This window comes from Rhinatrema bivittatum, chromosome 13 (genome assembly GCF_901001135.1).
Source record: "Rhinatrema bivittatum chromosome 13, aRhiBiv1.1, whole genome shotgun sequence".
Classification (NCBI taxonomy): domain Eukaryota; kingdom Metazoa; phylum Chordata; class Amphibia; order Gymnophiona; family Rhinatrematidae; genus Rhinatrema; species Rhinatrema bivittatum.
The window spans coordinates 1,110,013-1,126,940 of NC_042627.1; the positions used below are offsets into that span (position 1 = coordinate 1,110,013).

At 41.5% G+C, this 16,928-nt stretch overlaps 1 protein-coding gene across 8 annotated transcripts in view; it reads left to right on the forward strand.

The window, feature by feature from the left end:
• Positions 1–16,928, forward strand: part of ZFP91 (ZFP91 zinc finger protein) — a 151,947-nt gene that overhangs the window by 45,371 nt on the left and 89,648 nt on the right. For 6 of the 8 annotated variants that reach the window (XM_029574761.1, XM_029574752.1, XM_029574756.1 and 3 more), the window contains exons 4-5: positions 3,163–3,199; positions 16,308–16,397. In XM_029574761.1, coding sequence (XP_029430621.1) covers positions 3,163–3,199; positions 16,308–16,397 — 127 coding nt within the window. The remainder of the gene's footprint in view (positions 1–3,162; positions 3,200–16,307; positions 16,398–16,928) is intronic. The other 2 variants (XM_029574754.1, XM_029574760.1) reach the window with 2 other exon arrangements.

Here is a 16,928-nt window from a genome sequence, read left to right on the forward strand (position 1 = left end):
GGTAATGATAGTGGATAATGGATGGAGTAACTGATTCCATTGGTTTTTCAGTCCCCATTGATGGCGACGCACGTGGAGTCATATATGAGGGACTACATATATGGAAGCTGCCATGTGGCCGGCAAGAGTTAGAATATGGCGAGCTGATGTTATCGAAGTCTGAAGGAGATCTGTAGCCAGAGTAGAGAGAGCCACTGCTCTTGGATGGGGAAGGAAAGCCTTGTCCTGTATCGTATCGATGACTGCCCCTATGAATTGTAAAGTTTGAGTGGGCTGCAGCTGTGATTTTTCGTAATTTATGAGAAGGCCTAGATTGTCTAGGCAAGAAATAGTTCGTAGGAGATTGGCCCGTAATAAGGTCTGATTGGAGGCTACTAGAAGCCAATCATCCAGATAAGGAAATATTTGCACCCCTTGACGACGAAGGTGCGCCATCGCTAAACACTTGGTGAATACTCTGGGGGAAGAGGAGAGGCCGAATGGGAGAACTTTGTATTGGTGATGTTGATTGTCTGCCTGGAAACATACGTAGCACCAGGAACTGGAGCGCATTGGAATGTGTGCATAGGCATCCTTTAAGTCCAGGGAGCACATCCAGTCCTTTGGTTGAAGAAAGGGAAGGATGGATTTGAGAGAAGTCATTTTGAAATTCTCCCTGTAGAGATGTTTGTTCAGAGAACGAAGATCCAATATCGGACGCAGTCCTCCTGATTTCTTGGGAATTAGGAAATATTGGGAGTAGAATCCCAGACGGGATTGTTGGAAAGATAACCTCTGAATGCAGTTGTTCTGTAAAAGATTCTGAATTTCTTCCAGTAGAGGTTCTCTGTGAGATGTTACTTGTTTTTGCGGAACCCAATGTAGAAGGGTTGGGAGGGATGAGAAATTAAGTTGGTAACCGTGGGCTATGATTGATAATACCCACTGGTCTGATGTGATATGAGTCCAGGCGGGAAGAAAGTTCTATAATCTGCCTCCTACCATGGGGTGATGGGACGGTGGTGCAATTATTTCTAAAAACTGGTTTGAGTTTTTGCGGGCTGAGGGTCAGCCTGCTGTCTAGGCGGGCTAGAAGCCCTTGTTCTTTGCCAAAAGACTGCAGGTTGGTATGGCTGCTGCCTTGAATGAATTTGCAAAGAAATCCTTTAATTCAGCAATGTTAAATACGCAAATTCAGAATCACCAATTTTATATTACTCAGTACCTGTTTGACAATTTACATGCACTTAAAACAAATCTCCAACAGAGTTTTCCTAGCGTGTAGCAGATGGACTCAGGACCAATGGGTATAGTGTACTCCTGATAGTTGGAGACGGATCAGATTTCATTCTGACGTCAGCCCCTAGTACATATACCCCTGCAGGAAGTGCAGCTCTCCAGTATTTTCCGTCTCCATAGCAGTTAGGGACTATCTGCATACTCTCACAGCGTTAGAACAAAATTCAATGGAGAAAACCTAAATTTGGAAGAAACTTACCTCTGAAGACGAACCCCGCTCTCCTGTGGTGATACCCTCGGGTCCCTCCCCCAGTTGAGAATTCCCGAGGTGATTTCCGTGGTGCCTCGGAGGTGAGCCTTGGTCTGGCGGCCGAATCGCGGTGAGGACCTAGTCCCCGATCTCAGGCGCGGCTGAGAGGCAGCGGGTGCACCCTCGAGTGCGGCGGTGAAGGTATTTTCCCTCTCCCCCCCGCTGGCCAAAAGTTCCGGTTGTGTCCAACGAGGGTCCCGGAGCGAACGCGCGGGGAATCACGTGACGTCCGCGTCACTCCGACGTGACGCCGACGTCACGTGCTCCTCGCACAGGAATACAGGAATGGCGTCCTGACTCCCCGCTCGACCACCAGGGAGTTTTGGTAAGTCTTGGGGGGGGATTAAGGAGGGTGAGGGGTTTAAATTTTTATTTAGGGAATCTGTGCACGTATGGACATAGACTCAACTTATAGAATTCTACATATGTCCATATTGACCGAAATTGACCCCCCCCTTTCGACTTATGGACTTATGAACATAAACTTTTTGTCTGCACATCCCTAGAATATATATTCTGTGATGTCAGCTTTCCATCTGCTGGCAGGGAGCATAACCCACTGGTCTGGAGTTCATCTGTCTATATTAAGGAAAATGAAATTATCAGGTAAGTAATTTCTCCTATAATCCAATAAAACAAGTATTTTGTCACTAAAAATCTTCATAGGGATAGCCATGTTAGTCTGGTATAGCAAAAATAACAAGAGGCGGATGGTACCTTCTAGACATAAATTGGTTAGTTTATAAGGTGCCATCGCCTCTTGTCATTCAGTCACTAAAACACTTTCTTTTTAAATTTCCGATTGCATCTCTTGCTTCTATGTTCAGTCAGCCCAACATCTTCAAAATAGAGTTAAAGCAATCAAGTCAAAGCTACTACGACTTTCTTAGCTTCATTCTGCTTCTTTGGAAGACATTTGAAAAGCTGCTACTTGGTCTTCTGTACACATCTTCACTGAGCATTACTGCTTGGATGATGCTTCCAATTCAGACTGTGGTTTTGGCCAGTCAGTTCTTAAAAGCTCTTTAATTCCTTCATATCGTTCTCCAACTTCTTTCAAAATTAGGGTGGCATATGCTAGTATCCATAAGAAAAAAACGCAACTGTTCTTCAAGCAACCCTCTGTTTGGAAATCCTCACTTGTGTGGCTGATCCTTGTCCTGCTCCACAGAGAAAGCAAAGTTGCTTACCTGTAATAGGTATTCTCTGTAAACAGCGAGACAAATCAGCTACACAATCCCATACTCCTCCCTGTCGTGGTGAAGGTTAATTTTGTAAAAGACTGAAGTGACTCTCACAGGGGTAGCCTCATGAGAACCCCTACACATGCTCAAAAGAACTTTGGGGTATGAGAGAGCCTGTTTCATGTTGGCGCCATTGGATGATGTCACCCACTTTTAAGGCTGATTTGTCCTACTGTCTGTGGGGAACACCTATTACAGATGAGCAATTTTGCTTTATACAGGTTTCAAGTAAACTGAATATTTTTTCATTTTTACATAGAAAAATGTACTTAGTAACATTGCTTTTGTAATTTTTTTTTTTTTTTTTTTAGATAATATTTTCATTTTTTTCCAATTTTTGCTGTTGCAAAGAGACACAGGCTTCAACTTCTTGTTTTTCTTTCTCTTTAGAGATCACAGAGGTTCATCCTTCGGTAATTGGAATCAGGTAAGAGACCATTCTATTAAAGAAATAGATGTGGAATTTCTTTCTTCAGTGGGAACAGTACTTTAAACACTAATGTTAGTATCTGGAGTTGTTGCTGGCAGAGCTGGACTGTTTCCATAACCAAAGCTCATTAGCAAATAAAATTCCTCCTACTGAGGGGGAGGGAGGCAGAAAGTTACTCAGAAGATGTGGGATGTGTATCTGCTAGGTAATCACTGTTGCATTTGTAAACTTTTTTTTTAATAGGCCAAACAAGTACAAATGACATAAACAGGAACAACAAATGCAATACAGAGAGAGAAAATGATTTAAAGATGACCCTTGAATGGACCACAAACACAGATTGCATAGACAGGAGAGAGTGATCTAAAAAATGTTTACACATAATCTATTCCTCTATATCCCCCCTATTAACACAAATGTAATTCTCTCATTACTAGCAATCTGCTTAACTTGAAGTGTTCCAGCTTTCTAAAATCTAGCTACAGTAATCTGACTGCATGAATTAAATCAATTTCCCAACCCTCTCCTGGAAGCATACCTAACCAGTTGGGTTTTCAGGATAAATATGCATGAGATAGATTTGCAAACATTGGATACCCAATTTATCTCATGTGTATTCATTGTTGAAATTCTGAAAACACAACAGGCTAGGTTTGGCGCCAGGAGAGGGTTGGGTAACAAATTCAAGACCAAGGACTTAGACTGTGCTATAACCCCAGAACTGGATCATTAGCCCAAGAAACATAGCTCTGGATTATGTTAAGAAAGCCTTTTGAGCAGTAGGGGATCTGAGTTGCAGAGGAAATTATGGATAGCAATAAAAATTATATATATATATATATATATATATATATATATATATAGAAATAGCTGATCTGTCAAGTGTTTTGTCAAAATTATCTATTCTTCTAAAGTTGCCTCACTGCCTCTGCAACCCCACAACAGCACTTTTCAATGCTACCCAAAAAAAAAAAAGCCCTCTTAGTGACAAAATACGGTTTTCTGTCATGTAAGGGTAGAAGAATTCAACTACAGTGAGCAGTTTTAAGAGTAATATCTGTGGGAAGATTAAGTCCCTTACAGACTGCCATGAATTAAATTACCAATGTCTCGGGCCGGATCATGACCAGAAGAATGCCTGCGGACAGATATCCCCGCACCCATGGAGGTCCAGAGCTCTTAAAATCGAACTGCATAAATCTCTCCAGAGTCGCAGTAGGTCCTTGTCCCACAGTGCTGCCTCATCTCTTACCAGGAAAGGAGCTGAGCAGGAGCTCATTTAAAAAAAATAAATAAAAAAAAAAATCCCTCATCCACTCAGGCTGAAGCCATGGGGGCGAGTTCTTCCAACCACCCTGCATTGAAGGGGAAGCGGTATTAATCCCTGCAGCCATTGCAGCCTGCGTCAAAGAAACATAAACATTGGCACAGTCTGTGCCAACAGCATCACACAGTGCATTGACCCACTTGATGTAACGACCACTGACACATCGAGATACTTGATGCATGAAACTGACATACATGGTACACCGATGCATTCTGCTGTAATGACATGTAAGCATGAGGCCTCCATACATGATGCAAATACCTACACTGCTGTATTGTTAGCCTGTGCTTTACTCTCTGTCAAAGCATGCCTAGGTGTCCGAACATTCTTCCCCATTGAAGCCACCTCAGACTTTAATGTTTCAAGCTGCTTTGCCAATACAGCTCTAAACAGCTCATCCTAAATTGACAGATGAGGGGGTTAGGCTACCCGTTCACTGCCAATAATCAGGACACTTGTCCTGCCTAGATTAGTGGTGAAGGGACTTTGCCTGGAGTCTGCAGACCCTGTGATTTCAATAATACCACTCACTTTAATATGCTGCATCTCCTCATGGGTCTACCAACCAAGGCCAGGCCATTGGACATATCAGTCACTTGACCAAATTTTGCAGACTTGGTGTGGACTTTACCTCTCTGACCAAATGGACAGAAGGAATGTTCCAGCCTCTCCTGTCCACTCTCTCTATGGTGAGCCCATGGACCCTAGTCCTGATATCACCTGTAAAGGTATATTTATCATCTGAACCCTTACTGAGGAGGTTTTCATAGTCTATTGCAGCAGAATGGAGCAGGTCAAAGGTGTTAAACTCAGCATTCTTAATGTTCTACAAATAAGAATGTGGGAAAATCCCATTTTGGTTACCCCCCAAGTTAGATTTCAAATTCAGAGTCCAGCAGTCGCCAGGTTTTGCTGTCTTCCTAATTCCTCACCACTCCGGCTTGAAATTCCCCACATTTAATGGCTAATTCAGCTTGCTTATTGATGGAGAAAGCAAGTTTGCTTACCACAGACAGTATTTACCATGGAATATCCACCTATCTCCCTGGAGAGTAGACAATATAAGTAGATTAGCTCTGGTCTGGCCTGAAGAGACTCACACAAGGCAGTGCCTGTGTGGGAATTCCTGCACATTACTCCTGGGGGAATTCTGTGCAAATACATTTAAAATTCTGCGCACAAAAACTGCAAATTCTGCATTACTCCTGAATAAGGAGTAAAGCTAGTGCGTCCAAATGCCGGCTAACAGTGCGCTCCGTCAGAGCGCACTGTACTGTATCGGCCTGACTGTAAGAGTGTCCCTTCAACTCGTTCTCCCTACTCCCCTGGCCAGTTTTCCCTCTCAGGCCCCAACTCCTCCACCTGCCAATATCTCTCCCCTTCACCTCTAGGCTCCACCCTTTCCCAGACTTTGACCCTGTTCTCAGTACTGCCCCTCGCACAGACTCCCTCTGTCCCTCCCTCTCTCACACACATGCTCCCTCTCTAATACACATACACATACCCTCATCCAGGCTCCCTCATATACACACAATCACTTTTTCATACACACGAGCTCCCAATCTCTCACACATACACACACTCCTTCACAATCTCCTCATATAGGCTCCCTCTCTCTGAAACTCACACTCAAGCATCCCCCCAGCTCCCCTCTTTTACCTCCCATGCTCTCTCACCCTCCTGCGTTGTCACCCTCCCCTCCCCTCACATAGGCTCTCTTTCTGAAACCTACAAGCATCCCTCCCACTCCCCCTCTTAGCACCCTCCCACACACATTCTCTCTCACCGGCATCCCTTTCCCCTCATATAGGCTCCCTCTCTCTGAATCCCACACTCAAGCATCCCCCCACCCACCCTCTCTTACCTCCCATGCTCTCTCTCACACCCTCCTGCTCTCTCTCACCTTCCCCACCCCCCTCACCAACCATGCTCTCTGTCACCCTCTCTCACCGGCATGCCGCGGGATGTGCTCCGTTCACGGCGAAGATGAAGGCCTGGCTTGCCATTCGTGGCACACGGGGCCTTCCCTTTTTGTCGTGAACGGTGCGCCAGGCCTTCATCTTAGCAGCAAATGGAGAGCGACATATATCACTGCTTTGGTGGTGCAGTCTGTTATGGATTTTCTATATACTTTATATCCAGTCACTGGATGAATCCATATGTCCCCTTCAATTGTGGTATCACAGACCATGCATTTCCCACATTTGATATGATGCCCCATACTGTAAGGTTTCTTAATCTTCTGTTGTGCATGCACAACTTGATCCCGAATATTTCTCCCTCTCTTAGTTGTTATGAGGGGTTCTTCCTCCAAGACTTTGTGTAGTGCCACTATATGCCAATGCTTCCTGATGGACTCCTTGATGGCTGCAGTAGATGTACTTTGTGGCAATATACATGCTAGTCTATTTTGTTCTTTTATAGGTTTGTATTGTAACAGAGCCTCTCTGTCACTCTACCTAGCCCTTTTGTAGGGTTTCCTCACTACACTCCTCGGATATCCTCTCTCGAGGAATCTTTGGCTTAAGGTGTCAGCTTGTATTTTAAACTCTGTTAACGTGGCACAGATGCGGCGTATGTGGAAAAACTGGGAGACCGGGAGCCCCCGCTTAAATCCCATTGGATGATAGCTCTCATAATGGAGCAAGTTGTTCCTATCCGTGGGTTTTCTATTAACCGTAGTGTGTAGTGTATTGTCTATGATTTTAATCATCACATCCATATATGCGATGTGTTCTGTACTACAATCGTGAGTGAATTTTAAATTGCCATCAAGCGTATTAATCCACTCCATGAACGCGTTCAACTGTTCACCAGTCCCTCGCCACACAAAAAAAAGTCAATAAATCTGTGCCAATGATCAATGTAACACCACCATTTTGACATGTATATAAATTTGGCCTCAAAGTCTGCCACATACAAATTGGCAACTGCTGGTGCCAACGAGGATCCCATCGGGATACCATGGTCTTGGTGATATATTTTGTCTTTAAACAAAAAAGTTATTAAATAGCACCAGCTCTATGAGGGCTATAAGAAAATCTTTTGGTTTGCTCTTGAACCCATTATAATGCGATATTTCCTGAATTATCACTGCCAAAGCTGATTGCTGTGGTATCTGTGTGTACAGCGATTGAATGTCCATCACTAAAAGAGTGGAATTTTGTATTACCTCAAATTCCTTCAAGATGTTCAAAAAATGTATTGTATCTATAAGATAAGACGGCTTACTTTGCACTAATTGCTGTAAATGTCTGTTCACAAACACTGCCGGTGGTTCTAAAATGGATCCATTAAGTGATACAATGGATCTAATTGGTGGATCTGCTAAATTTTTGTGGATCTTTGGAACCGCGTATATAACTGGTGTTCTGGGCTCGATTTGAACCAAAAATGTTTTCTCCTTCATAGTTAAGTATGGAGCCTTCTCAATCAACTGTTCAATGTTATCCTTCGACATTAATGTGGGGTCTTTATCGATAACCGTATAATAACCTGTTTGAGCCAAATATTCAAGCATAGCACATTCATACTTATCACGGTCCAACACCACTATGGCCCCGCCTTTATCGGCTGGCTTAATCACTACTTGTTCCATTTCTCCTAAAGCTTTTAGTGCTTGGCTTTGCTCTTTTGTGACATTTTGATGGATCCATTGTTTATTTTGTTCAAAGATCTGTATTATCATTCAATACCAACTGCAAAAATGTTTTTACATTTGAGTCCATTGGTCCCGGAGGATTCCAACGGGACTTGGGCTTCACAATTGATATATCTGGTGTGTCTGTCACATTGTTCTGAAAATATAATCGTAAATTCAATTTTCTTATGAATTTATATACTGCGATTCGGCTTTCAAATGCGTCGTGAAATACTGTAGGGACAAAAGACAAACAGTTATTTAATACTTGTTGTTGTATATCAGAGCCACTGATGATATATTAATTATGGCTGATGTCCCCTGGCTTGCTGTGTTCTGGTTGTTCATTCTGATGTTCGATTTGTGCTTTGAAACGTGGGTTTTATTTTTTTCATGTATCTTTTTTGTTCCTGTCTTTCTACCCCTAAAAAATTTTTCCTTTCTTCTTGTGTCTGCTCACCTTGTGCTTTCTTCATCATCAAATTCGTCAGAACTGCTGGATTTGTCTCCTGATGAGAATTCAAAATGAACCTTCTTTCCTTTGTTCTTATTTTTACTGTCCATCCATAAATAAACTTTATTGGATGAATAGTCATGCTGGTCTCTTTTAAATTTTTTAATTTTAGCTTCTCTGATGGTATCGCGAAACTGATCTAATGTTATTTAAATTCATTAAGTTTCTCATCAAAAGTTGGTAATGAGTGAATAACTTCCTGCACTTCTTCTATCTCAGCTTTAACTTCCTCGACATGTCTTTTGACTCGATTGAAATCCATCGAACATTTGTTTAAAATTGATGACCACAAATGTACAAATTCTTGGTCATCAGCAAACATGGGTGCTTTCTGAATCCTGAGACCTCTAGAGATTATCTGTTGTTTAATGTACTCTATAAGGGTTATCCCATGTAAATCCATCCTGATCAATTTTTTATTGAGATTTAATTAATTTAATTAAAATTTAATTTTAAAAGCATTTATGGGTGCTTCCAGCAACTCTCTTTGATAACTGAGGAAGCTCAATATAGAACAAAAACTTCTTCATAAAAGTATCTGCGTTATTTTTGGCAGAATATAGTAGTCTTTTAAAGTAGCTGTGATATCTTCAGTATCATTATCCATTTAGCCATTTGCAATTTTCATGTTGGTGATATAATGCTTAGGTTAGAAACTCCTAACTGTTTTAGTCACCAGTTTGCTACATTTTTTCTGGATCTCCTAAAGAAGAACTGGGAACGATTTGGCTCCATTGCTCCAGTCCACAGAAAAGCTGACACTACCTATTTGGTGCAGTCAGCTCCGGGCTTTCAGAAACCACAATTGGATCACCAATCTGTAGTGGTAGAATCTGTACAGAAGAGAGCAAAGAAGTCAAAGCCTCATGCTTCTTTTCCCCCATTGGCCGCTGAGTCTACCAAGAATCAGTGCTCATTTCCCAAATTGCCGCTTACCAACTCTATAGGACCAAATATAACAGGGTCATTTTTAAGCAGATATAAGACTTGATAGATTCCCTGCCTCAGCAATTTCAAGATCAGCGCCAAACCCTAGTAAACAAGGGTTTTGAGCAGTGATGGCTAATCTATGACACACGTGTCAGAGGTGACACACCGAGACGTTTTTGCTGACACGCGCGGCACAGTGCCCTTCACTAACGGAGGTAAGATGGCACCGTTCGTGCCGCGCTCTCAGGAGAGTTGCCCCTCCTCCGGATGCTGTCGGGTAGGGAAGCCAGAGCAGCAGCATCCGGAGGCGGGGTAACCCTCCTACTGAGAGTGCGGCACAAACGGTGCCATCTTACCTCGGTTAGTGAAGGCGGTGAAGCCAGAGCTCCCATCCGCAGACTTGCACCCACACAGCTAGAAACACTGAAACATTTGCCCTGTAAGCGGCAGACGGTTCCTGGGGGATAGGAGAGCCATCTTAGGCGGGTGTGCTCCTTACACATATGCCATTATCTTAAAGCAGGTACCAAAATCTACCGTGCTGCCAGTGTACCCACCACAGTTACCGCTCAGCAATACTGGGAGAAGAGAACACCCCATCAGAGACAGTTAACCCTGCCAAGACCTCACTGTGCTACAACTGTATCCCACTGTACCCCAACACAGTTACTGCTCAGCAATTCTGGGGGAAGGGAACACCTCATCTGAGACTGTAGTCTAGTTATTTATTTTATTTATTTAAACATTTTGTATACCGTCATTCGTAATACACATCGGTTTACATCTTAAAAACCATAACATCAATAATAACAGTATCTAAAATACATTAAAATGACTAATAACAAAATAAAATTAAGAATTAGTATAAAAACAAAAGTAAAATCCTTGTTATTTGTAATTGCCTCCTTCTACACTTCCAGGTTACTTAGTTGTTTATTGTACACCCCTGTTATTTGTAAACCGGCATGATGTGATTATATCATGAATGCTGGTATATAAAAATCTTAAATAAATAAATAAAATAGTGTTTCTCCATTCTAGCTAGACCTTTTTGTTTTCAAGGTGATCAGCATAAGCCTGCTCGAAGAGCCATGTCTTTAAGGCTTTCTTAAAAGCTTTAAACTCTGCTTCTAAACGCAATTCAATTGGCATTGTATTCCAGATACATGGACCTACAATTGAAATGGACCTCTCTCGGATTAGTATAAGGTGAGCTGAATTCACAGATGAGATTTGCAGCAATCCTTTATTCACCTGCAGCCTGCAGGGCAACAGGCTATCTATCTCTTGTCACTGCCCCCCTGATGGAGAACCTAAAAAAAAACAAGATTAAATAAAGGAAGTGGTAGTAGCAGTAGCCGACCCTTTCAGGAGATATGGACCGAGATGTATGGCATTATTGACAGAAACGGCAGATCATTTTGCGTACTGTGTAACGAAACGGTAGTAAGTAGAACGTGGAATATAAATAGACATTTTGAAACTAATCATTCTCAGCTATTGAAAAAAAGTGAGGATGAAAGGAAGGAATACATTTCCAGGCAGCTACACCTCTATAAGAGTCAATCAAATTCCATCCTTAAATTTGTAAGAGGCTCTACAAATTTAACATCTGCAAGTTTCAGCATTGCTCACTCCATAGGTCAGCATGGAAAAGCCCTCAGTGAAGGAGAATTTATTAAAGAAACTCTTCTAAGATATGCACCAGTTCTATTTCACGATATGCAGAATAAAGATGCAATTATTAAGTGAATATCTGAGTTACCACTCAGTAGAAATGTCATGAAAGACAAAATAATGAGACTGAACACAAATATACAGCATCAATTAAAAAGAGACTTAATTGTAAATATTTTTCGATCTCTCTTGATGAAACTACTGATGTCACATCAAATGCTCAGTTGGCCATTATTGGTCGATATTCTGATGATCTCACAATGAGAGAAGAGTTGATAAAGTTAGAATCAGTGCCAATAAGTACATCAGGAAGCGAAATATGTAAGGTTGTTATACAAACATTCAGTGATGACAGATGAGGCACCCAACATGGTGGGGAAAAAAGTAGGATTTGTAAAATTGTTTATGGAAGCTATCGGACATCCACTTGTGCCTTTTCATTGTATTATCCATCAGGAGGCGTTATGTGCCAAGGCAGGATTCACCGAATTAAATGACTTAATGTCAATTGTAACAAAAATAGTGAATTTAATAGCTGCTCGACCCCTTCACAAGCGAGAATTTTCTGCACTTTTACTGGAAGTTGATTAAACCTACAGTGGACTGCTGATGTTAAATAATGTGAGATGGCTGAGCCAAGGAAATGTTCTGGAGCGGTTTGTGGAGTGCTTAGCAGAAATGAAGGTATTTCTTGAGGATAAGGATCTGGGAAACTTTCCTCAGCTCAATGAACATAAGTGGGTCAACACACTGATGTTTTTTACAGATCTCTCCGTTCATATTAATGAACTGAACTTAAAGTTACAAGGTTTTGGCAAAAGTATTGACATTATGTTCGGATACATAAAAGCTTTTGAAAGTAAACTTAAAATTTCCTGGCGTGTAGCCAGATGGACTCAGAACGAATGGGATAGTATCCGCGTGCTAGCAGTTGGAGACGGATCTGACGTCAGCACGGGGTATATATATCCCCACAGGAAGCGTAGCAACTTAGTAATTTCCGTCTCCAAAGCAGTTTGGAGAGCCTGCACGCTTGCTGAGCGTGTTTTCCAAATCTACTTTTTCTTTTCTTTTTCTACTTACTAAAACTTCTATTGCATCGAGCCCCGCACTCCTGCGGTGATACCCTAAGGTCCCTCCCCAAGTAGAGTTTCCCGGGGTGATTTCCGTGATCCCCCGGAGGTGTAAGTCCTCGGTCCGGTGGCCGAATCGCGGCAGGGACACAGCCCCCGGGCGAGGTTCGGGTGAGGCTTTCGAGGCGCCTCTGTCCCGGCGTGGACGAGGCAGCGGGTGCATATCCTCAAACGCGGCGGTGAAGGTACTTGCCCTCTCCCCCCGCAGCCGGAGACCGCCCGGGTTCCAGCCGGGAAGCGCTGAGGATCAGGTAAGGTGTACATCTCTTATTTCTGGTCTCCGAGGAACAGAGGATCGGCGGCGTGGCACGCCGTGGAGGGCGCCATTTTGTGGGCCCTGTTCAGGTATTGAGCGCCTGTAATAGGCGCAGCTCTATTTCTCCTTGTGCGTATATTGCCTTATTGCTGAGAGCATATTGAATGCCATTGAGCGTGTATTGCTAAACGCTTATTGCTGAGAGCCTATTGAATGCCATTGAGCGTATATTGCTAACCGCATATTGCTGAGAGCCTATTGAATGCCATTGAGCGTATATTGCTAAATGCATATTGCTGAGAGCCTATTGAATGCCATTGAGCGTATATTGCTAACCGCTTATTGCTGAGAGCCTATTGAATGCCATTGAGCGTGTATTGCTAACCGCATATTGCTGAGAGTCTATTGAATGCCATTGAGCGTATATTGCTAACCGCTTATTGCTGAAAGCCTATTGAATGCCATTGAGCGTGTATTGCTAACCGCTTATTGCTGAGAGCCTATTGAATGCCATTGAGCGTATATTGCTAACCGCTTATTGCTGAAAGCCTATTGAATGCCATTGAGCGTGTATTGCTAACCGCATATTGCTGAGAGCCTATTGAATACCATTCAGCGTGTATTGCTAATCGCTTATTGCTGAGTGCTTATTTGAAAGCCTTTAAGCGTGTATTGTTGGCGGCATATTGCTGAGAGCATATTGCATACAATTGAGCTGTTTTCATGACCGCCTAGTGCTGAGAACATATTATTATTTTTGTGCGCCTGTTGTACTAAGCGCATATTGCTGCCACGTATTATTCTTTTTTTTTTTTATGGGTTTTTTTATGTTGTGCTGAGTTCTCAAGTCTTCAGGTAGTGTGTTCCAGAGTTTGGGGGATGCGATGGAGAAGGTTCTTTCTCTTGTTGTCAGATGTGCATCTTTTATGGTAGGGATGTTTAAGTAACTTGAGTTATTGGAGCGTAGATTTCTAGAGGGTTTTTGATGAGTTATGTTAAGCGTGTTTAGGCCTTGGTCATCTTTGATTAAAATTTTGTGAATGATGGTCATTGCTTTGTAGGCAATACGTGCAGTAATAGGAAGCCAGTGAAGCGATGTTAATATGGGCGTTATGTGGTCATTTCTTTTTGTTCCTGTTAGGACTCTGGCTGCTGAGTTTTGTAATATTTGTAGAGGTTTGAGGGTTGAAAAGGGTATTCCTACTAGTAAGGAGTTGCAATAGTCGAATGTGGAGAAAATGAGTAGTTGCAGGACTGTTCTGCAATAGTCTGGGTTGAGAAATGGTTTCAGATGTCTTAGGGTTAAGAGTCTGTGGTATCCTTCTTTGGTTTTATTTGTTATGTGGTTGTTGAGAGAGATCTTTATCAATGATGACTCCGAGGTTCCTGGTGTGGTTGGTGGGGATTATAGATATAATGTGTTTGTCTGGAATTGTTAGGGGTGGTGGCGCTGGATTCTGTGTTTTGTCCATAAGAATTATTTCAGTTTTGTCAAAATTGATTATTAGCTTCAAAGAATTTAGGAGATGTTTGTTTGAAACCATTAGATCTGAGGTTTTCTTGTAGGTGTCTTCGATAGAGTTATGTATGGGAATTAGAAGCTGAATGTCATCAGCATATAGGAAATGTGTGATTTTGTGCTTTTCAAGTAGTTGGCAGATGGGGAGAAGGTAAATGTTGAAAAGGGTGGCAGATAAAGCAGATCCTTGAGGGACTCCAGTGTTAAGGTTGATCATTTTTGATGGCTTGTTTTTGATTAATACTTGGTATGTACGGTCAGATAAGTAGGAGGAGAACCATTGTAGGGTTGTCCCAGTTAAACCAATTTGAGTTAGTTGTTCCAACAGTATCTTGTGGTTTACTGTATCGAAGGCGGCCGAAAGGTCAAGGAGTATGAGGAGGTATTTTTCTCCCTTGTCAAAGCCTCTTATAATAATGTCATTTAGGGAGATAAGGAGAGATTCAGTGTTTAGGTTTTTTCTAAATCCATATTGGGATGGGTGAAGGATTTTGTTTGTTTCAAGTCGTCAAGTTGAGTATGTATGACTTTTTCAATGGTTTTGGCAATGAATGAGAGGTTTGATATGGGGCGGTAGTTGGAGAGTATTTCAGGATCAAGGTTGGTTTTTTTTAGGATTGGTTTTATGACAGCCGATTTGAGGCATATGGGGTAATTACCTTCAGTTAGAGAAAGGTTAACAATTTTGGTAATGGTTTTTGATATGGTGGGTTCTATTGATTTAAGGGTTGTTATTGGGATGCTATCAATTGGATGGCTGGCGGGGTTCATTTTGTTTATAATAGATTGAATTTCAAGTGTGGATGCGGTATCAAAGTTGGACCATGATGAAGTTAATTTGGCATTAAGTTTGGTGCTTTGGTTGTTGTCGGTTAAGTTGGATTGGATTAAGTGAGATATTTTGGTGTTGAAGAAATCAGCGAAGTTGTCACTTCCATGTTTGGATGTGAAATGACATTTTAAATGACAGCAAATAGATGATCTAGCTAATTAACTTTAATGACCAAGTCCCTTCAGATATCTGAAGTTCTTGAGGGAACTGCCATGTGTGGCCCAGGTTTAGGACTTGGGGGATTGAGGGGAGGTGTTTAAAATATTGGTCAGAAACCTCACGTAATTCCAAAGGAAAACTTAGTGTCATAGATCTGTAGAGTTCCAATTCTGTTATCTATCTCTCACTTCTCTGCACTCCCCCCCCCAAAGAATGAAAAGGACATCTGAAGGAATGTTAATGGATAGATTTGTGTGTTTATTATTGTTTCCCTTACAGTAGGTGTGCACAGATCAGTGATTACTGAGAAAAATATGAACCAATAGAATTATTGTACATTTTTAATAGAACTTTGAAAAATTTCTTCATTGATTAAAAGTCTGTAGAAATATGATGCCTACAGGTAGCTAGCATATGTCTTTCAGCTAATACAGGGGATATTCTTTATTTTATTTTTATTATTTTAAAATGAATTTTGTTAAACTCAAATGTAGAAATAAGGAAAAACACAAAAGGACAGAATGCAGGAATTTGATTACATTTAACACACTTTAATTATTTAGATAGTGAACAAAATAGACAAGTAGTTTCCCAAGTTTTACAGATCATTGGCATAAGACTTTGTTTCTCAAGGAAAAGAAATTCATATTTATAGCTAATTCAGACAATATTCCACCCAAAAAATCAAGTTTTGCTTTTTTTCAGTCACTTATAAATAAATAATAAATTAATGCTAGGGAATGCAAAGTTCAAGGGGTGTGTTCTAAAATTAGCATTGTTTTTTAAGTGTCCAAAAGTATGTATCCTTAAATAGTTTCCAGAGTAACTTTCCAATTCTTTCAACAAAAGTGTACACAGTTTAAAAAAAAAAAAAGCACCACAAAGTCTCTTTAAGAAAGTTTAGATTATTGACCTGTGTACCAGAACAATTTTATGGTTTCACAGTCAAATTTAGTTTCCATTTAACATTTCCCTGAATTCGTAGACTAAAACAGGTGCGATTTTTGCTGCACAGAAACTGCTGTTGCAGGGCTTTTCTGTGGTCAGTATTTCAGGAATGTTCAATATCATTCTTCATCCTTGCTCGCCTCTCCTTTTCTTCCCTGCATCTTCATTAGCAGTGATGAAGAAGAATTGCTGATTAGCGAGGAAGAGATTCCCTTCAAAGATGACCCAAGAGATGAAACCTATAAACCGCACTTAGAAAGGTAGTAGTGCTGGCTCAGCCTATAATGTGCTCATCTGTGGGATTATGGGTAATGTTGGTTAGGGCTGTTCTTTTCATTAGAAACTTTGGAAGAGGTGAGTATGATGACTCTTATTAGTGATTGATTTTAGAAATATTTCATTAATTACTGACAGTGAGTGGGGAGAAGCATGAGTTGTCACCATTCTTGAATGACTGAATTGGGTAATAAGTCCTTGGTTATTTCTTTTGGGTTGAGGTGGGGGAGCTAATGTTATCCCAGGACAAGCAGGATGATAGTCCTCACATTTGGGTGACATGGATGGAGCCCCCTCATGGAAAAAACGTCTGTCAAAGTTTCTAGAAACTTTTGGCTGGCACTCTGAGCCTATTGAGCATGCCCAGCATGCCATGATCCCTGCATCCACAGGGGTCTCCCTCCAGTCTATTTTTTTCCACGCTGCTTTTAGCCTCGCGTTGAAGGAGCTCTGAGGTTTTTCTCACTATTTTTCCTCACGGAATATTTTATTAGGAAATTTTTGTGACAGAAAAT